At 40.2% G+C, this 23,044-nt stretch overlaps 1 protein-coding gene across 1 annotated transcript in view; it reads right to left on the reverse strand.

The window, feature by feature from the left end:
• The window catches only part of hells (helicase, lymphoid specific), a 39,483-nt gene that overhangs the window by 15,228 nt on the left and 1,211 nt on the right, over positions 1-23,044 (reverse strand). The window contains exons 2-12 of the mRNA XM_077729991.1: positions 15,948-16,045; positions 14,558-14,676; positions 13,313-13,435; positions 13,149-13,190; positions 13,042-13,069; positions 12,897-12,952; positions 12,325-12,366; positions 12,002-12,229; positions 7,747-7,929; positions 2,080-2,223; positions 859-1,055 (exon numbers count right to left, since the gene is read on the reverse strand). Of these exons, the coding sequence (XP_077586117.1) occupies positions 859-1,055; positions 2,080-2,223; positions 7,747-7,929; positions 12,002-12,229; positions 12,325-12,366; positions 12,897-12,952; positions 13,042-13,069; positions 13,149-13,190; positions 13,313-13,435; positions 14,558-14,676; positions 15,948-16,045 (1,260 nt within the window). The remainder of the gene's footprint in view (positions 1-858; positions 1,056-2,079; positions 2,224-7,746; positions 7,930-12,001; positions 12,230-12,324; positions 12,367-12,896; positions 12,953-13,041; positions 13,070-13,148; positions 13,191-13,312; positions 13,436-14,557; positions 14,677-15,947; positions 16,046-23,044) is intronic.

A 23,044-nucleotide genomic window follows, 5' to 3' on the forward strand; every position in this document is an offset into this window, starting at 1 on the left:
AGGTCCGGAGCTGGCCATTGCGTCCGCCTACAGTGCGCTAACCTTGGTTCCAGGCTCATAGAAAGGCTTCTCCTTCTAGCCAATAGGAAACCAGCGAATTGTTGTGGTAGTCAAGGGGAAAGCATAACTACCACAAAACGTTCTAAATAAAATCTCTGATACAGGAAAGTGTTTAGGTTTTGTGGTTATTTGATTTTGTTTGATGTTTCATAACTTGTGTTGTGATGTTTTTTGTGTCTTGGAATAAAGGCTTTCCCATTGAGCTTTTTTGTAACTTGAATATTTTGTACTACGTATACCTGTCATCTTGTACGTTTTATACATATTTTATACGTTTTTTTTACCATTTCAAATCATGTACGCCGTACACCAACTTTTGTACGGGGAATTTTTTATTTAAAAAAAAAAAAAAAAATCGCCAATATTTATGAACACCGATCTCAACAAGACCGTTTTGGCTAAAATCCAGATAGTCTCGTAGGCTGGTAGCCAACGACGCTACTGTCATCGATTGTTACTATTGTCACGGTATACCAGCAAAAAATTTTCCTCAATCGTATGTATTTTTTTAGCGGTGCGTACGGCAATATCGATAAAAGATGACATGCGCATGTGTAGATATACATAGAGAAAATATCGTGGAAGCAAGCATGGAGGAGTCACCTAGTAAGAAACGAGTTACCGCGAGTAAACATGCGTCGTAAGGTTTTTTACGGGTTTGTACGGGGAATAATAATCATTTATAAGGGCATTTATCGGCAGAGGTTGACAGGTATGAAAACGGATAAATGCCACTCAGTGACTGTTCAACAGTCCACCATCTGGTGAAAAGAAAAAGGGGGTTCTAATAACATTTACCTCTTTAGGTCATCAAAAACCTCAGGCAGGAGAAAATTGAGTAGAGACCATAGCTCAGCCAAATTATTCTGAAGTGGAGTCCCAGTAAGCAGCAGCTTGTTGTCTGTAGGAATCATCTTTAATTCCTGTACTAGTCGACAGTTAAAGTTTTTAATTCTGTGGCCTTCATCCACTATCATATACTTCCACTGATGGCGCTATTGAAAAAGGAGAGGGGGAATTGATAAGAAAGGAAATTGCAAACAAGTTAGCAGTTAATCACTGTCTAGACAACAAATTTAAATAAGTCTGTGTCACACAATAGCAAAGATGTGATAATGAGTTTTTACAAATAACACTAAAATTTCCTGGTATACAATATTTAGAATAAATATATTATACAGTGGTACCTCTACTTACAATAATGATTGGTTGCAGAACTGTTACGTAGAAATGTATGTTGTAGAATTATTCATGATTATTTATTAGGCTTTAAATGTCAGTATACTTAAATAATGACAATGAAAGCTATACATTCAGTTTGTTTCATAGTTTAGAATTTTCACAAGTCGACCAGTACTCAAATTCTCTACTTCATTCGATTGTCTTAAAAAAAAAAACTAAACATAAACCCTTTACAGTAGTATCTCAAGATACGAGCTTAATTCGTTCCGGGACCGAGCTCGCATGGCGATTTTCTCGTAACTCAAACGAACATTTCTCATTGAAATGAACTAAAAACTAATTAGTGACGCATCGAGTCCGGGCAAAACTGGCTGGCTTCTACAGCGCGCTAACCTTGCGCATTTTTAGAGTCATCGCGAATGGGAGGGCAACAAAGTGTTAGGAGATAATAGGAAACCAACATGAACAACTATTTAAAATTAAAAAATAGTGGATACAGAATGTGAATTGTAGCGTCACATGGTGCATTCATGCACGCAAGTGATAATGGGTACTAGGCCCATGACTAAAAATGGGTCAAATAAGGCAAAACCATGTGCAGTTGTTGTGAATGGAGTGGTTAGTGAAGTTGTCTTGCTTGCCATGATCAAAGAAGGCACACAAGAACAACTCTTTTCAACACCGCTATTATAAAGTATCTGCACATGATCTCCGGTTGGACAGCTTTACGAATCTTGGAATAGACCTAAAAGTTGGCCTGAAACCTGAAAATTTAGAATGTAGAGGTACCACGGTATGTTAAAAGTCTAAACCCAGTTGACGACAAAATACCAATACCTGAAGAAACTTTCGATCATTCATGGCAATTTCAAATGAGGTGAGAACGACAGGATACATATTGAGAGACCCCTGGAATATATTTATATTTTTCAGCAGTTTAACTCTCTCCGTTTGAGGGCCGTGATATAGCAGAACAGACACCTGGAGACAAATTACATAATGACAAAAAGTACATTGTTATTAAAGATCCATAAGGAACGAATAATGCTTGGGCAAAAGCAAAAAAAAAAAAAAAAAAAACAGGAAACCAAGAACACACACTGAAACGACCAAATGAAAAGGGTTTATATACTTTGTCATGGCCAGATACAAGCACTTTGAGGACTTTCAAGACCAATCTTTCAGTTTTTCTAGAACTTCTACAGAGTTTTCCAATATTTTTTTATATTTACAATTAGGCAGAAATCTAATACGGCCAATTCTCAAAAGTACAGAAGAGTAATAATATGTAAAATATGTATTATGACCCTCAGCACTCAAATACTCCATCTTGAAAAATGATAATTCTGCAAGATAACTACAGCAACAGCACTTGTTTAAAATTGCCTAAGGTAAATAAAACTTGCATTACAAGCTTGCAAAAAGGCAATAGATTGAGCGATTAAATTTTTTTATTCACCATTTATGACACAGCACTGGCACTGACTGCAATCAATCCATAAGTCCCATTGTTCCAGGTCATAAAAGGAGGAAAAGCAATAGTTTGCTTATACAACAATATCGCACAATAGCTATCATTAATTTATTGTAGAATACCAAAATGAGTTTGTGTGCCTCATGTCATTGGTGTTTGCTGGCATTTCTCTATATGGTTCACGTTACATCAAGTTTTCCCTTTCTTGAGCACAGGGGTTAGCGTTAAAAAAATGGCTTGGATACCATCATATTTTTCTGTTTTAATAACATTTGATATAACAACACACCCATAACACAATCACATGAAATATAAATTTCAATTTATACACAAAATTTGAGATTAAAATATGGATAAGGGAGAGAGCCTTTCATGTAGATATTTTCTGTATTTAATTAAGGTATTGTTACAGATATTAGCCGCCTCTGCGTGTTAACCGTACCCAGAGCTGCCAAACACCGAAAATTGTATTTCAAAATGTGTAAAGAGAATTTTCAGATTTTGGGATTTTTTCCTAGTGGTGTTTAAGAGCACACATTCTAATTTTAAAGTAGGTTTTTTTTTGGATAATTTCATCACTTATTTAAATAAAACGAGCTGCAAACACAATGATTATTGAGAACTTTATTACACACTTTGTGAACCCTTCCTCACAGCACTGAAAACACTCACATGTAGCATGGAGCTGTCCTTTATTTCTCCAACTAGTCCACATTGGACATCTGCTCTCTCCTGTACTATGATGTTCCCTAGATGAAATCAGCTACCTCAGCATGTTTGAGCAATTCGCACTTCATTGGAAAATTTTCTCCTACATATTTGACTGCAGTTTTATAAAAATAATTCTCACATTAGTGCAGATGACAATCACTTTTTTTCTGGCATTTCTTGCTCTTTCATGTACTGACAAATGTTCTCAACGATACAAAGTCCTTCATCTTTCTCAAATGGATTACTAATCTTCTCATAATCCACTTTCACTTCCAAAGACTTTGTCACGCAAAGCAACAGTTTTTATGAACTTCACCATCAGTTTCATGTAGAAGTCTTTCATCAGTCTTCTGGGCGTGTGGGTTAGGGGTGCCTCTGACTCTAGTGTCATAATTAAGGTTGTGAATAATTCCAGTGTATAGCTCGGAAAAAGCATGTAGCAGAGACTGGCTATAGCAAAACGTGTATGCTCTGGCTGTTCATAGGGTTTAAGGGCTTAAGGTGGTAATAAATATCCACAAGCATATTGTCAAAGTCAACTGGTAAGACATTTCTAGCATTTTTGCAGCTATCTGTAGCAAATGGCAAATACAGCCCGCAAAGAAAATGTTGTAGTTCTCTTCCTTGATATGGCAGAACACCCCAGCTTTCCCACCCGACATTACTGAAGCATTATTACTGCCGAGTGCAACACAATTTTCTCAACCGAGATCATATTTCAGCAACTCTGCACTTAGTGTTAAAAATGTTACGGCTATTTGCAGACGCTTCTGTAACCACCGGAACAGATAAAAGTGATGTTAAGATTTTCTGGTTTCCACTGAAATGTCGCAACACTGCGGGAAAGAACCTATCCAAATTGTCGAGGTTGAACAATTCTCTGGCATCAGCAGAAATACGAGTTGAAATATTCTGCAAATTTTTGCAACATTAAGGCTTTGGTCTTTGTGCGGGCGGATGCGTAGTCTTTCACAATTTTTTAATCCGGAAAAATTGCTTTGAATAGTGGACCGCGTTATGCTCCACAAAAAAAATCCATTTTCATCTCTGCTACACTTACCTTGTATTGGGCCAAATATAAAATATATAACAATGTATTCCGTCTTGAGCTTTTGCAAGCCGCAGTTCATTTTTTTCCGATGGCAACATATTAGTTCCGAAAGGGTAATTCCTGCACGTGGACGAATTCAAAAAGGAATTCATGTGAACAGTACAACCAAAAACTGTCTCCTATGTAACCAACTTTTCATTCAATTGTCACCTCTTTTCTTAGCTCAGCCTTCAACACTATAATACCGGACATTCTGACTGACAAACTCTCCCACCTTGGACTATCCTCTTCCATCTGCTGCTGGATAAGAACTTCTTAACCAGCCGACCACAAACTGTAAAACTGGGTCTCCACCTTTCTTCCTCCATTACACTGAGCACTGGCTCCCTTCAAGGCTGTGTACTGAGTCCTCTTCTGTACTCTCTGTACACATACGACTGTACACCAACCCACCATCATCATGTTTGACGAGAACACCACTGTGGTCGGGCTCATCTAAGGAGGGGATGAGTAGGCCTACAGCAGGGGTCTCAAACTCAATTTACCTGAGGGCCGCAAGAGGCAGAGTCTGAGTGAGACTGGGCCGCATCAGTATTTCCACAAGAAAAGCGCTGATAAAACATTCCAACGTTATCAAATATCTTTATTTTTTCACGAAAAATAATGGAATAAATAAATTAACTTAAATATTAATAAAAATTAATCAATAACTAATAAAAAAATAAAAACAATGAGAATACAGTAGATATACAGTGGCTGGCTAAGTAGAGAAAACTAATTATTTTTATTCCGTTTCAAATGTCTGTATTAACAGCTCTTTAAATTTTAACATTCTGAACTTGAAAGGAACATTGAACATGAAATATTCTGGACACAGCTTCACTTAGTTCTTGCTACTAGAGACCTGGCAGCGCTTCTTCTTACATAGCTGAGTCACATTTGGTTTAAGGGAGGAAGCAGTGGAGACCCTCAATAGAGCTTGAAGATGCTCATCAGTAAGTCTGGACTTATACTTGGACTTATTGAAGTTCAAGGTGGAGAAGAGTTTCTCACACAAGTATGTGCTCCCAAAAAGGCACATGGTCCGCTTGAACATTTGGGAAAGTTCAGGGAAACTGGGGGTCAACTCTTTCAAAAATTGCCCAAGCTTGTCTGCTTCTCCACTCACCTCCCCGAACTTGGCTTTAAGTGCAGAGTTGCACTGCAGGTCAATGAGCTCCATTTGAAGCTCAGGAGGGGCATCTTGCACATCAAATGAGAAGGGGTCTGCAAAAATTTGAAATGTGGCTTTGTGTGTCTTGAAGTCTGCAAATCTGTGATCAAATTCCTCCGGCAGCTTCGAAACACATATTTCTAACCACTGAATGGTGTGCCTGCATCCACAAGAGCCTTGCATGCTGGGAAATGGAAAAGGTTGGTCTGAGAGCTGGGCTTTCCATAACAAAAGTTTAGTGCAGAATGCTCTCACGTTGTCATAGGCAGGACTGACAAGTTGCCCCTGGCCTTGTAGCTTCTTGTTCAGTACATTAAGCTCATGTGTGATATCAACAAGAAAAGCTAAGTCAATGAGCCATTTGGGAAAACTTAGCACAGGAACAGCAACCCCGTCTATCTCAATGAAGTCTTACTTCTGCTCTCAACTCAAAAAATATCTTCAATACATTTCCCCTGCTGAGCCAACGTACCTCAGTGAAGTAGAGCACATCCCCATGGCCTACAGAGATGAGATCAACAACTTGTCTTCATGGTGCTCGGTGAACAATCTCACACTGAACACCACGAAAACTAAAGAAATAATCCTGGACTTTCGCAAACAGCACAGATCTGGCCGCACTCCACATAAATTATATGTAGACAGGGTCCTGTCCTTTAAATTCCTGGGGGTCAACGTCACGGATAATTTCTCCTGGTCTACAAACACCATGGCAGTAGTGTAGAAGGCCCAGAAACGACTCAATTTCCTCAGGGTACTTAGGGGGAACAACTTGGACCCTAAGCTTCTGCTAACTTTCTATTGAGCCACTGTGGACAGCATCCTGGCATACTGTATCACAGGGTCGTATGCTGGAAGCACAGTAGCAGACAAAAAAAAAGCCATGCAGAGAGTGATTAACACTGTCCATAAGATCGTCGGCTGCTCTCTGCCCTCACTGGAAGACATTGCCAGGAACCCAGGAACATCATCGGGGACCCATACCACCCTGGTCACAATCTGTTCCAGCTGCTGGCCTCTGGCAGACGCTATAGGTCCCAAAAAGTATGGACAAATGGGCTTAAGGATAGTATTTTTCCCACATCCATCAGGACTATAAACTTGCGGTAACACAACACAAAATCCCTTCTGTGTAATAACTTTGAGGTGAGGAAATATGAAAAGACGTTGGGCGGTGATCTGCCTACTACTGGCTGACTGAAGGTAAATGAAAGACATTGAGAAATAAGTGGTCCACTCGGGGGTAGATGCGATGTATCCATAACGGCAGAATGCCAAATTACGAGTCCGAAATTATCACTTATTCGGGTCTTTTGCCGAGAAAACGCACCTTGTGAAGAGGCACTACCAATTTCGTCATACGAAGTTTCTGGGTATGATGACAATTAGGCTTTTGTTGTTAATGAAGACGACAAAGTCCATGTCCTATTATTATCATTATTAAGATGGCGGCGCATTGGAAGGAACAAGTGAGTTTATTTAATTTTATCCTAGATATGGTTTATTTTTTTCTTTAACTTCATTCAGACATCAAAATAAATTGTTTGTTTTTTTTCTGTTTATCTTTTCTCTATTTTGAAATAAATTACCATATCGGCCGCAATGTCTTGCGTTATGGTGTTTTGTCTGTCACCTTGCAGTTTTGTGCATGTCAAGTCTAATGTGTGTGCTTAGATGCCATACCCTTGATTTAGACTTAATTTTTTCGAATACGACGTATGTGAGAAAATACGGTAGTTCAAACATGCAGTTCTTTAACACTCTTTTCCTTGGTGTCTACTTTTTTGTTGTTGACTTGTTTTACATGATTTGAATTTGTATTGACAATAAGCCAATCATTTGTAGAGGGATTTTTTTCGTATGATTCTGCTGTCTACAACTGAATCAAGAGGACAGTCGAGCTGTTCCAAGTTGCCTCATTTGGGTGAGAAAAAAGAAATCATTTATAAATAACTAGCATGAAGACATTTTAACTGTACTAAATGCTATACAATCTAAACTTTAAAGTGAAGTTATTATTACATTGAGAGTAATGTATTCAGTACCCCTCATTACCTCAGGCGTGAAGCGATTGAATTCAGTGATCCAGTTGGGCAGAGTTGAGAGTGGTGCCACCACAAGGAATGGGCCCATAAATTTCTTTTCAATCATCATGGCGATGTGTGCTATAGACTGGATTGTCTTTCCCAGTCCCATTTCATCAGCCAGGATCCCATTAATGCCATTCTCCCACAACATCTGCAATTAAAGCATAAAATCTTGACAATTTACTACATGGCACAATTAAAAAACAAATAAACTAAGACCAAAACATGCCATTACGCTGTGTTGAATATACTTATGAGACATATTTTCAACAAAGTGTGATAATATAAACATTTTGAAAAAAATATGTACAGTAATAGCGTTAATGCGTTCCAGGACCGAGCTCTTATGTCAATTTCCTTGTAGAGTAATACCTTGACATACCAATGTCCCGACATATGAGATATTTGAGATACAAGGAAAATTCAGAGCAAATTTTTGTCCTGAGATATGAGAAAAAATTGAGATACGAGCATACCAGTTGGTTACCGACTTGAAAGCAAAGCAAGCATCTGAAAAGAACACCACCCGTCAATGCGAGTCGTGGCTGGTTCAATAAATTTAAAAAAACAAAACCCGGTTCTGTATGGGGAGGACCAGAGACCTAATGAACAGTTGATCTATCAGAGGAAGAAGTCTCTCTCTGACTATTATGTGTATATATAAAAGACTGTAGAGCTCAGACAATCTTTGTTTATCTACACCATTTCTGTTTAGACTACTATAGGTGTAGCAATGGACTGAGCACGCCATATTTGACTCCTCTTTCATGGTAATAAATTGGTGGGCTTTTAAGCCCCATGGTAGTTGGAAAACGCATTGAACCTTTAAGGCATTTAAGGTTAACAGGAGATTTAAACTACAGGTTTACTACGGGTGAGACTTTTTGCACCGGTGAATCGTAATATAACAAACTAATTTAAATGAACTTGGATTATGATGCAGACACACGCAAAAACAAATGTAATCTAACCTTACACTAAACTTAATTCTAATTGTTTTACATTTTTATACCTTCTCCTGGCCGGGTTGGCTGTTTGCCCCAATTCAAACCTCACGTTCGCTATCAATGAGCTGTTTGCGGTTGTATTTCCTTCAAAATATTCCGAAAATTATACACACCAATGTCCTCACAATAAGATAACGCATGACCACTTGCCAACAAGTAGACTTGAATTAGCGATCGCTCCGCAAACGGGAGCTAAAAGGCTATGGGGGGAAAAAGACAATGAAAAAAAATGCAACGCTCCGCCCAGTACTCAGAGACAATACAAATAGTCAAACCTAGTGATACGACTGCTCGTCATACGACGAAAATTTTGACCGAATAATTTGCCTGAGATGCGATCAAAATTTTGTGATGCGACCAAGCCAGGTTGTCATGGCACTGTCTTTTTTGCATTTCTTTCGTGTACAGATTATTTCTACAACCACTGGACAGACTTTGCATTTCCGCACCCGCCCGCTTTTCCCCCCCGCGTTGGTTACATTAATATACCAGGTAAACAATATTACTATGGATCGGCAGAGTTTTAAAAAGAAAAGGTGTTAACAATGGACACGAAACGCTAAATAATATATATATTATAATAATATATAATGTCATTGTCTCTCCCATCCGCGAAATGCGTCTAATTTTACATCTATTAAACACATTTTATTACTATTAAACCACTCATCATTTATTACTTTGTCAATATATGGCGAATTATACGAAATAAAAACAATTTTCCAATCCAATATCCTGTTTTTGGTGTTTTTTCAGAGGGTTGGAATGTATTAATTTGTTTTCAATTCATTTCATTGTGAAACTTCCGCTTGAGTTACGATATGCTTGTCATATGATCACGGTCTCGGAACGGATTACGATCGTAAGTCGAGGTACCACTGTCCATACATTTTCTAGTGACGCCTTCAATCCAACCCTCAAAAACTATTTTATGGCTATAAAACCTCTAATGCATCTACAGGTGCGACATCAAAACTATCAATAATAACCTCATACACAAATATTATTTAGGAATATAGCCATATTTTACTCACCGTAAATCCTTTTTAGCTGTACACAATATCCATCCTCCTTTCTTAACTCTTTTCTATTGCCATCGAAGCTAATGCTGAAAGTCAAGCCTGTCCTGTTGTATTTCTGGCATACGTTTTTATTCGATTTAGTGCCGAAAGTGCTTGCTTTGGAGTTGTTCGACCTTTCTTAATATAGTCCATCTTTTTTCTCTTGAAAAGTCCATCTTGAAAATGGCTTTAAATCAACACAATAATATATTTACTTGTACAGCTAGCTCCAGATAAAGTTTGGTAGCTTTGGCACATCTACTCTATCACCAGCCAATCAAAGTTGGTGAAAGCGATGACGTATCCATACGCCAGCGAGAAGGCAACGACGTATCCCCATGCTTGCGACAAGGTATTGTGGTGTAGCCAAATCAAAATCTGATTGGTTATAGCAAGTCTTATCGACGCTTGTTTAATGCAGTGGAGCTCGCAGAACTGATTGTGAAGGCGTTGAGGCAGATTTCTGACCATGGTAACAAATAATGGCTGAAATGTGATTGGTTAAATATTTAAATATGAAAACAAACATCTGGAAGCAGTGCAACCAGGGGGAAAAGCAATGAAAGGAAGCTAACAAACAATTTGGAATTATTTAACGAGTATTGATGGACAAAATATAATATATGATTCAGATATTTCTTAGGCCAGCAGAGATGGGCTTGGAGGCACTGACGGCCCACCACTGAGTAATATACTATACTCCTCGTAGTAGCGATCGCTCCGGCATTTGCGCTGAGTGACGGGAAAAAAACAGAAAAAGATGCAACTCTCCGCCCAGTGCTTGTAGATATTTATTATACACAAAAGAGATGCGGCAAAAAAGACAATGATAAACAGCCTCTCATGTCTTGTCCACCTGGCTTTCTCGTATGTTGAAATTTTTCTCGTATCTAGAGATAATTATTTGCTCGAAATTCTACTCGTATCTCGAAATGCTCGTATGTCAAAGTAGCACTGTACATTGGACGCCTTGTCCGATAGGGCGCTAGCATGACACAACGCTAGCGTATGTTATGCTAGGCGCTAGCATATGTGATGCTAGTCGCTAGCATATATTATGCTAGTCGTTAGCATATATTATGCTAGTCACTAGCATATGTTATGCTAGTCACCAGCAAATGTTTTGCAAGTCGCAAGCAAATGTTTTGCAAGTCGCAAGCAAATGTTTTGCTATCCGCTAGCGTATGTTAGGTATGGCACTAGCATGTTTATTTTTTTAAAGACAGCACAAGCAAAACTAAGTTAGATAATGCTTTATTGAGGTCAAAGGTATACTCGGCATTTAACATGCTAGGCTCCACTGTCAGTCAGAGTTGTGTATTCCGGGAACTTGATTCCAGCTTTGGTGAAAGCTCGAACAGCGCTGGCCGACACTCAAGCCCGGTCATCCACAATTCATTATAACTCGCGACATGCATTACTCCCAAGCCTTTAATTCTTTTCGCTGTTATATCGGCCACAAATTTCAAATCGTCACGAAACTCATGCGATGCTGCCTGCCCAAACTACAATGTTGGCCATCCGTTAGCAATCCGTTAAATTGTGTTTGATCCATGGCTTCAGTCCATTTTCAAAGCATTCACACCCATATTATGTTGTAATTCACGCCAGGCATTTCCTCTGTGTAGCTCCGATATGCTGTATTGAGTGTTTTTTAGGATTAAAAGTGCTGCAATCACACGGAAGTCAAATGCCTTGCCACTCCCCTGTTTTTAATAGATTTACCGTAATGCTTGGAATGCGCGGGGAGCTCATTTTTAGCGTGAACGTTCGCAGGGTTGATTGATCACAATATGTAGCGTGCCGTCAAGAAATAAAACCAGTCACTCAAGTGGTCAGGGCCATACAAAAGATGAGTTTAGTGCACAAACAAATAGCACCGACCAGTTGGGCGCATCGACCATTTTAGAGAAAATTTTAGACTTTTAAGTGCGCCCCATAGGTGTGAAAATACAGTATGTAACCATTAACCACCGGAATCAACTGCCAAAATTGATCAAAACCATTTATTTATCAGCCAGACCCTCCACCCTGTAGTCGGTACACCCCCACCCCCTTTTTTAAAGTGCCTTCAAAATTATACTTCATTTCAAATAAAAAAGGACTGATTTCTTAGAATACAGCCTCAATTTCAAACAAGGTGAAAAGAACTCACTCGAAGCCATTCGATGCCCTCGATTTGATACCACCTCATGACACCACCGGTGAAGAGTTGTGGCTGTTGAGCAGGAACTGGCAAACCATTCACCTTCCTGTCAGTGCTCAGAAGATGTTTGGCATTGTCTCGCACCGTCTCTGCCAAACGATTCTTGATTTCTTGGTTAGAATCCCTCATGTTCTCAATATCCTTGGTATCTAGTTTTTTGTGTGCAGAAGCTTCTTCCTAAGATGCAGTTTGTGACATACATGCATACTGTTGTTTAAACTTTGACAATTCATCTATAAAAATATGGAAAAGTACAAAGCACTATAGATTACCATATTGTCAAATTTTGCCTTTTTAGCTTGTGACAAGATTTCCTGAAGGAAAAATAAAGGGAAAAAAATCAAGCAAAATACTGTTAAGACTGGAGTCCCAACAATAATCTCCATACAGAGGAAGCATCAAACACGTAGTAGTTTTGGACTCCCGGCCGATGGAGGTTATCTGGGGGAGACTCCCATGAACGCTTCTCAAATTGGCTGCTGCCTGCTTGCTTCCTTGTTCTCTTCTCTAGCCCCCACCCTTCCTAGCAAGGGGCGGGGGGGGTGGGTACAAAGCCCACTTTCACCTGGAAGCCTCCCGCCAAATAAGACGTCTCATCGGTCGGGGAAGCATTTAATAGAGGTAGGCGGGACTAACTTTAGGCGGGAATACATGAACAGGGAAAGGAGGTGGTCACAACAAAAGCTGTAGTGCATGTTTTAATCAATAGGTGTGAATAAAATTCTATTCTAGTAACTTTAAATCTATAAGAGTGCAGAAGGGTGCAAGATTAAATATAAGAATGCAATTCATATTTCACAAATACATAACAGCAAAAACTGTAGTCTGTAGAATAAGACCTTACTTCTTTAGACATCACATCAGCAATTTTGTAGTCATCGTCCTTTTTTCTCTTTTTTTCTGCGAGTAGTTTGGGAGAATCAAAAAAATGAACAGAAGTAATTAGAATAAGGCCTATGTGTAATTTACATAAAAAAGCAAGCAACTACCTGTTCCAGGTGCAGACATTTTAGTGGTCTGCAAATAAAACAAACATGGAGGCTATTAAATATGCCCATGCAGGTGATTTGATAAATGTGATTGCGAAATTACTCACTTTCTTGGACCTCTTTTCAAGTTTCTGCATTTTACATTTTTCCTTTTGAAAATAGACAATACTTCATTAAATTCTAACAATTCTCAGCACTAACAATAATTCTAAGCATCAAGATCATCGAAAGATTGAATTTGAATAAAATGACAAGAGCTTCATTGATGTACCTCATTCTGTTGTTTCTCCATTTTACTCAACAAAAATTTAGAGTAGATGTTACTCTTCTGGAGCAAATGCTGCAGTCTCTTATAGCGAACTTCGTGACTTTCCTTCTCCAAAGCCTGGCGAGCCTTGTAAAATGTGACACAAATAATTTATTTGTGAAAAGGCCATATTGGTCTTGCAGACAAATGCATATAATACAAATTGCAGAGCTGCCAACCTCCATCGACCGCATTTCAGGAGTACCCTTGTCCCATTTCTGGAGTAATGCGATACACGCAAAATCAATATAAAATGTAAAAAAAAGAATTATAATGTGTAGGACAATTTAAATAAAAAAAAGTACATCATAATGAAAATAAGTTTATCATCATGTTTCGGTCCTTCTGCGTGCATTTTACAGTCAGTAATTCCACCACGTGTCACGCATGTTGTGCAATGTGCAAGTCGGTCCTTTTGGAGAGGGCGTCAACATGGGATATTTCGTATAATTAGAAGTGTCATCCAAATTGCGATCCGTTTAGCGTTTATTCCGAGAAGGCATATTATTCAGTGCTGTGTACTCCTACTTGAACTTCCTCCTTTAGAACCCTGGAAATGATAGGATTTTTTTCAAAACAAAAGACTGGTGGTTAAGTCATCCTTAAAATTACTTATTTCCCGAAAATGTTAAAGCGATTGGGGCTACCTGCGGAATCGATTCCTTGTTGATTGCCACGCTGACAAGACAAATTATTCGTTAGAACTTGTAACTCGGATGATTCACAATGCACTTGTTACCGAATTCTTCCAGTTTATAGTGCGCTTGAATCAAGATGGCGGAAACCATAGCGATGAATTTCAAGGCATTTCAATTGGAAATTTTCTACCTTTTCGAAAAGGTTGCTTAAAAAAAAGTGACATTTTTTTTTAGATTTACGGAGTTTGCGTTGTATTTCAGGGTAAACTCCAAAAATTTCAGAATAGTTGGCAGCTCTGAAAATGGGTGCTCGGACGTTAGGTCGCCAGTCTTTTGGTCCCAGGCGAAAAGGGTCACGTAGTTTACTGTTGAAGCCAGCTCTCAAAATTATATTTATGAGAGTTTAATATCGAAGAGAGAGAGAGTTTATAATCTAAGTACTGTTTAATATCTAAGTACATTTGACCGGCGACCAAACATCCGGTCACGTGAAAATGGGTGGACAGGTAGTCCATGAATGTGAAAGTGATTTTCTGTGATTGTAATAATTGGATAGTGATTGACAGCCAACCTTGTCCATAATCTCCCCATTTATTTTGTCCCCTTCTGCCATCAGATGTCGCTCTTCTTCCTCCATTTCTTTAGTGACAATAACGCCGGATGACTGATCCTCAGTTTTCAAGTCGATATCTTAAAATAAAACAAACAGCAAAATTATACACAGGTGTAAATCTGTTGATTTCAAAATAAAACAATCAGCAAAAATACACAGGTGTAAATATGAGCGTCTACCACCACGTAGCTCTCATATTAATCATCACCAAGTGCTTTGAAAAATTGGAACAGTAATCCCTCGATGATTGCGGTTAATATAGACCAGACATGGCCGCGATAAATGAAAAACCGCGAGGTAGGGTCACCCACCCCTATTTGAAAATAAATAAATAATTATTTAGGTTTTTTTTTTTATATCAGTGCTGAGTCCTAGTAGCAAGCGGAGGACAGGGGAATGGCTTCCGCTTGCGTTTTCAATCGTGGATTTTCACATTTTTATGAACTTGAAATATATATATATATTTTTTTTTACTTCCGTGCTGAGTTCTAGTAGCAAGCGCAGGACAGGGGAGTGGCTTCCACTTTCAAGTTTCAGCATGGATTTTTATGAACTGTAATTAAAAAAAAAATCCCCACGAAAAAAAGTCTGCAATGTAGTTTAGCCACAATAGTTGGAAGCCGCAACATTCGAGGGATTACTGTACTGAAACACATCCAAGCCTCTTTTCCCCTCATCCACAACCCGCATCAGTTTGCATATCGGCCAACAGATCCACCGAAGATGCAATAACCACCTCACTCCACGTTGCACTGAGCCACCTTGAGAAAAGAGGGACCCAAAAAAAAAATGCAATGCTCCGCCCAGTGCTCGTAGAGACATTTACACGCTAGAGTTGCAGGGAGAAAGACCGTGCCCATGATGTTCTTATGAGCAGAATGATCGTATATAAAAAATTGTCAAGCATCTAAAGATAAATATTTGCTCGAAATTGTACTCATGTCGGGGCACTTGTACGTCAACGTATTACTTACTGTATTGTTTTTCTATGCGTTTGCTTGTGGGATGTTGCGTCCATATACTCAGTGAGTGATGAAATTGGTGCGACTTGGCGATGAATGTCTTCAAACCGATGGAACTCATCCTGGACTTCAGACGGGACTAGCCTGCTCCGCTCTGCTTACTCACTCGGACAACTTATTAATTTCTTTTTTATTGATTATTTGGCTCTTTGTTGTTATTTGTGCACTACGTGGTGAAAGCTTTAAATCTCATTATACTTATATATAAAGGACAATAAAAGCATTCAATTAAATTAAATGATTGAGAATTTAAAAATCCACTTCATAAGTCTTCTGTTACTCTGTTCATCCTATTTTGCTTTGGGGAAATTCTACTGTACACTCACCTTCTGCAGCTTCCGTCTGCATTGCGGTACCCAGTGGCTCCTCAGATTCATCAGGTTTTGGGCAGTGTGGGGAAACACTACGAGGTTCCTTTTTTACACTGTGTATGCAGAAAAAAATGAGATTAAAATTAAATTCAGGAAGCATTTCAACCTGTTGGTGTTTAGGGGTTAGAATCAGTCAGTGTATTTATAAATAGCCCTGTTGTGATGAAGACCATTCTTTCTGATAATGAAGACCCATTCCCACCTGCCCTGCTTGGTCTGGAATAAAGTCTGTGGCACACACCTTTTGGGCTGGTGTGAATACAAACCAGTGATCTCAGGTGCCGACCAAATATCCAGACCAAGATCCCGCAAGCGAGGTGGTCTTCTTAGCTTCCAAACGGACTGTGACGCAGTCCACTTTATGGATGAATGTGACCGCACCGTAGTTTAGACCCAAAATGAAATCACAAACCTACTCGCACATAAAAGGCTTCGTAACCACACTCGTGGGGAATTTTTTGTTTTCAGTATGGGAGAGAATGTCTTCTAGATATTTGAGTAAATGTCGACGTAAAATCAGGTTGCACCAATACTCTCTGATTGAACAAAATTCCTGCAAATGCTTGGAGCTGGAGCTCTCTGATCATTTATTCCCATATTTAACCTCACCAAGACCATTTTTTCCAAATATTTGAAGATTTTTGTACATAAGTTCAAATAAAATATACTAATGTATCAGCGCCTGGTAATTGTATCTTTGGCGTGTATGAGAAGATCTGATTTTGTCATAAGATTGAATACAATCTAGTAGTCATGTGAAATTTCAGTACTATCATGCTTTGTAGGTGCTGTAAATCACACCACGGAAAGGGTTACATCTCTTTGTTAACAATGACTCACAAAAAATTGTTCCCTCTAAGATGCGCGCGTGCGCAATTGTGCAATTTTCTCATCTTCTCTGCGCAGCAACACTCGTATGGCGCACAGTAAATAAAATCCAAACTTTTTTCTTTTTTTTTTTACCCCCTTCCCCATGATGGCGCAGTTTATGCGGAAGCCAGTGGCAGTAGCTCTGTTCACTCTTTTTGTGTTTTACAGCATGTTTTATATGAAAAATTAGAGGGAAGATTGACATGCACCTGCCTATACCAGGTGTGATACTGGTGTGTCCATAGCGAGCAATGATGTCACTCACACTGGTACTCAGTGTGCTTACGGAGGTTGCCTTTCTGCCCAGACAAACGAAAAATTAGAGGGAACATTGCTCACAAATCATCGTGTAATATCGTAAAGAAAGGATTCTTGAATGTAATAGTGATTTGTAATTTACCAGTTCCATCAAATTTTGTATTGTATTCCTATATACTAATTGTTTATGTATTCCATAACTCCCGCTACCAACACACCTGAAACGAATAATCGGGATTGGTAAAGAGCTTCTGGGGAGCTTGCTGATGAGTTGATCATTTGATTAAGGTCTGGTAGAGGAGGGAGATACGGAAAACAAAACTGGATAGCTGCTCTCGAGGACCGGATTAGCCACCCCTGTTATAAAGTAACATTCAGGGTGGCCCGCCGAGGAAGTGTTTAGCATGTCGGCCTCACAGGTTGAGGGTTCGATCCCAGGTTGGTGTGTGGAATTTGCATGTTTTCCCTGTGCTTGTGTGGGTTTTCTCTAGGTACTCCAATTTCACTCCCACATCCCCAAAACATTTCATGGTAAGCTGGTTGAACACTCAATTCCCCTTAGGTGTGAATGTGGCCCAGCCTGGTTATCCATCTGCTTGTGTCCTGGAATTGTCTGGCCATCGATTCAGGGTGTCCCGCGCCTGGTGCCCATACTTAGTTGGGATAGGCTGCAGCACCCCCCACGACCCTTGGTAGGATGAGTGGGACAGAATTTACCGTATTTACTCGCATATAAGCCATACCCTTAAAATTGCCTTAAAAATGTTTTGCCCCAGTGAATCGTAATATACCAAACAAATTTAAATTAACTTGGATTACGATGCGCACGCTCTAAAATAAGTTTAATATACTTCACACTAAACTAAATTCAAATTTTGTTTTACATTTTTATACATTTCTCCAAGCCAGGTTGGCTCTGTTTGCCGCTTCTCCACACCGACTTACAGTCAATATCGAGGGTTGTTTGAGTTTGTATTCCCTTCAAAATATTCCTTAAATGATGCACACAAATGTCCTCATAATAGGATAACAGACGACCACTTGCCAACGAGAAGTAGTCTGGAATTAGCCAACGAGAGCTAACAGGCTACGGGGGGAAAAAAACACGGCAACGCACACGAAACCGAACGAACTAATTTAAATTAACTTGGATTAATATATACATACACACTCAAACTCATGTTTAATGTAACTTTACACAAAACTGAATTCAAATATTTTGTTTTAATCTTTTTTACCTTTGTTCTATGGGGTTGACTCCACCCGGACGTTCAGCCGGAGTCTTCAAAACAAACGCATTAAGAGTGGTTTGTTTTTGCCTTACCTTCAAAATATTTCGAAAATGACGCACACAAATGTCATCACAATACGATAACGCGCAACCACTTGCTAGCTTGACAAAGTGCCTCTTTTCTACAAAATCCAAAAACTCTTGCCACTTCACTAGCATGTCTTTGATATCTTTTTGTAGCCAGGATGTTTATAACACCGGTATAGTGCCTTCTTCTCCTTTGCCATGATGCATGTGCTCCTGGGCATTTTCTTCCAAAAAAGACTAGTTTTGTTGCAGTTGAACACTTTTGGGTGATGTAACTTTCCTGGGTGATAATCAAGGCAAGTGTGTCGATAAATTTCACCGCAGCTTTTGAATTGGAACTTGCTGCTTCCCCCTGTCTAATAACCGAGTGTATTCCAGATCTCGAACCAGCCATGACTCGCTTTAAAGCAGGGGTCTCAAACTCAATTTACCTGAGGGCCGCAAGAGGCAGAGTCTGGGTGAGGCTGGGCCGCATCAGGATTTCCACAAGAAAAGCTCTGCTAAAACATTCCAACGTTATCAAATAACTTTATTTTTAACAAAAAATAATGAATTAAATAAATTAACTTAAAGATGAATAAAAAATAAATCAATAAGTAATAAAATAATAATAATGAGAATACAGTAGATATACAGTGGCTGGCCAAGTAGAGAAAACTAATTATTTTTATTTTGTTTCAAATGTCTGTATTAACAGCTCTTTAAATTTTAACTTTCTGAACTTTACTTCTTGCTGCTAGAGACCTGGCAGCGCTTCTTCTCACATAGCTTAGTCACATTTGGCTTGAGGGAGGAAGGAGTGGAGACCCTCAATAGAGCTTGAAGATGCTCATCAGTAAGTCTGGACCTATACTTGGACTTATTGAAGTTCAAGGTGGAGAAGAGTTTCTCACACAAGTATGTGCTCCCAAAAAGGCACATGGTCCGCTTGAAGATTCGGGAAAGTTCAGGGAAGCTGGGGGTCAACTCTCTCAAAAAATGTCCAAGCTTGTCTGCTTCTCCACTCACCTCCCTGAACTTGGCTTTGAGTGCAGAGTTGGACTGCAGGTCAATGAGCTCCATTTGAAGCTCAGGAGGGGCATCTTGCACATCAAATGAGAAGGGGTCCGCAAACATTTGAAATGTGGCTTTGTGTGTCTTGAAGTCTGCAAATCTGTGATCAAATTCCTCCGGCAGCTTCGAAATGGCCTCCACATATTTCTCACCACTGAATGGTGTGCCTGCATCCACAAGCCTTGCATGCTGGGAAATGAAAAGGTTTGCCTGAGAGAGCTGGGCTTTCCATAACAAAAGTTTAGTGCAGAATGCTCTCACGTTGTCATCGGCAGCACTGACAAGTTGCCCCTGGCCTTGTAGCGTCTTGTTCAGTACATTAAGCTCATGTGTGATATCAACAAAAAAGCCAAGTCCATGAGCCATTTGGGATCACTTAGCACAGGAACAGCAACCCCGTCTATCTCCATGAAGTCTTTTACTTCTGCTCTCAACTCAAAAAATCTCTTCAACACATTTCCTCTGCTGAGCCAACGTACCTCAGTGAAGTAGAGCACATCCCCATGTTCAGACTCCATTTCCTCCAAAAAAGCACAAAACCTTCTATGCTTTAAGCCCCCGGATCTGATTTGGTTGATGCATTTCACAACGACAGACATCACATTGTCAAACTTCAGGCATCTGCTGCAAAGGGCCTGCTGATGGATAATGCAGTGCCGAGCTATGGCCGACTCCACACCCTCCTCTTCCAGTTTTTTTTTTAACAAGTGCTACCAGTCCATTCTTCCTCCCAATCATTGATGGGGCTCCATCAGTTGTTATTCCAACAAAGCTCTTCCATGGCAAACCGGCATTCTGAATGGCATCACACAGCTTGTGAAGTAATTCCTTAGCGGTGGTCTGGCCATGCATTGGAATTATTGTGAGCAACTCCTCCAACACTTCAAAATTGTCATCAACACCACGGACATATATTGCGAGCTGGGCAGTGTCTGTGATGTCCGTGGTCTCATCAAGAGCCACTGAATATACACTGAAGTTTTGCGCTTTCTCACAAAGTTGACCATAAATGTCACTTGACAGTTCAGAAATGCACTCTACCACGGTGTTGGCAGAAAGGTTGATGTTGTTGAACGGACTTTTTTTTCTGGACAGACAATATGTGCAGCCAGTAATATGCACTTTTTGATAAATTCATTTTCTGTGAATGGCTTGCCTGCCTTGGCAATCAGCTCACAAACGGCATAGCTAGCTTCGACTGCTGCATCACTTTCTTTTGTAGCCTTCTTGAAAAAACCCTGTTGCCTCAGAAGACTTGTTTTAAGACTGTCAACCTGGTTGGCTCTCTCATCTCCCTGGTATTTGTCATACTCCTCAGCATGTCTCGTAGCATAATGCCGTTTCAAATTGTATTTCTTGTGGACCGCAACTTTTTCAGTGCAAATGACACGTCGGGGTGCCCCTGTGCTCAACAAAGAGATATTGCACTCCCCACTTTTCTTGAAACTGTCTGTGCTCATCACTGACCCTTCTCTTCACAGCAGGCTTTGCAACAGACATCTCCGGGGCTGTAATATGTGTTTACACTTGGAATGAGTCTCAGATTGAACTTTTAACTTTCAGTCGCGCGGTTCTATGGCGCGTGCGCACTTTCGCTCTTGGATCGTATTGGATTACGGCCGAGCGGCGTGATCGGCTTCACGGCTTCTCCTCTGCCCAGCTGATTGGAGGAATGAATGCGTGAGTGAGCGAGGCACTGGACAGCCCGGCCAATGTCCCGCCCTCCAGAGCCGTATACTTCATCGTGATTGGTTCATCCAGCTCCGAACACCGTGTCATTCATATAAATCTTGCGGGCCGCACGGACATTAATCTTGCATATTAAGACGCCTGCCGCAAATTAGCATCCCGCGGGCCACATTTGGCACGCGGGCCGCATGTTTGAGACCGCTGCTTTAAAGGGTTCTGTAGGTGTTGAAGGCTCCCCCTGTTATTAAATCCATGTAAATTCTGCTGGCTTTTTCAGAGTTGACTCGGTGGCGCTATCTCCTGCTAACTGTTTATCTTTTATCCACAATAAAAGGCTCTTCATCTCGTCATGAATGTCACTGCGCCGGCGGAAAAGCAACCTCAGTGACACGTATACCACTCACATATTTTATATTATTTCGCGCTTAATGTTAATTGTCAATGTTAGCATTTTCTTTGCACAACTCTACAACTCTGTTCACTTTGGATTTAGTATTATGCATCGACTAATGCCCCGTGCTCGTAGATATATTTTATACACGAAAGAGATGCGGCAAAAAAAGACTGTTATGGCCACCTAGCTTTCTCGCATCTCTATTTTTTTCTCTTATCTAAAGGTGAATTATTCGAACAAAATTTTAATCATAGCTCGAGCGTCTCTCTCGTCGTTAGGTAAAGCTGCTTGTATGTCGAGGTACCACTGTAATATATACTGCTCGCAGTGATGCTCCACCATTCCCGCTGAATGACAGAATGGAAGTCGTATTGCTTTTAATGTCAAAATATCTCGATTATTTCGATGGTTCATATTACTACTCCAATAGTTGTCACTTTCGAACAAGAAATAAAACGAAAAAAAGTGGAATTTTGTTTTATTTAAAGATCAAGGCTACTCGCGCCTAGCCAGTCAGAGGATGTTTAACTAGGTTTAGACGACAGCTCCCTAGGTAAGATGCCTGCCCCAGGACCTATGGGGTGTCTGCAGGTTGGAAGAAGTGCAATTTTTGACTATTTTAGACATTTCTTAAGACCATTGTGGGTTAAATTTAAGACCAGTCTCTTCCGCACTGGAATGTTTTCGCGATCGTCGAGTCGGGAAACATTAGTTAGAACAGTTCCTTGATGTCGTTTGTTCTGTATTACTGGTGTTTCGCCAAGGTGTTCAGTGCCCACAAAACTTCTGCCTTCAACGTTTGTGTCGAGCCCATTAGGTCGTGTATGTCATCTGAAGTATCATTTGTGGATGTCTGCCTGTGAATAGAACTGGGTAATTCTACGAGAATTCTACTTCCTCGTCACTGAGTTCGGAGGAAGGGCAGCTGAACCACGTCTCATTACCAACAACGGACACCAAATTGAAGCAGAGTAACGGCAAACACATCAAAGCCTTCACTTAAGGAGTAGATGTGACAAGTTGTTTATGTTAGGCCATGCAGAGTGATTAACACTGCCCAGAAGATCGTCGACTGCTCTCTGCCCTCACTGGAATACATTGCCAGCCCTCCTTACCTCAGCAGAGCCTGGAACATTGTCGGGCACCCATATCACCCTGGTCATAACCTGTGCCAGCTGCTGCCCTCTGACAGACACTACAGGTCTCACAAAGTATGGACAAATAGGATTTAAGGACAGTTTTTCCCCACATCCATCAGGACACTAAACTTAAGGTAGCACGACACACAATCCCTTCTGTGCAATAACTTCGGGGTGGGGTAACATGAAAGATGGTGGAAGGTGATCTGCGAGATGTAAGAGGTAAGTGATCAACTCGGGGGGTGATGCGATGTATCTATCTCAGCAGAATGTCAACGAATCTGAAATGACCACTTATTTGGGCCTTTTGCCGGGAAAACACACCTTATGG

The sequence above is a fragment of the Stigmatopora nigra genome, chromosome 12 (genome assembly GCF_051989575.1).
Source record: "Stigmatopora nigra isolate UIUO_SnigA chromosome 12, RoL_Snig_1.1, whole genome shotgun sequence".
Classification (NCBI taxonomy): Eukaryota; Metazoa; Chordata; class Actinopteri; order Syngnathiformes; family Syngnathidae; genus Stigmatopora; species Stigmatopora nigra.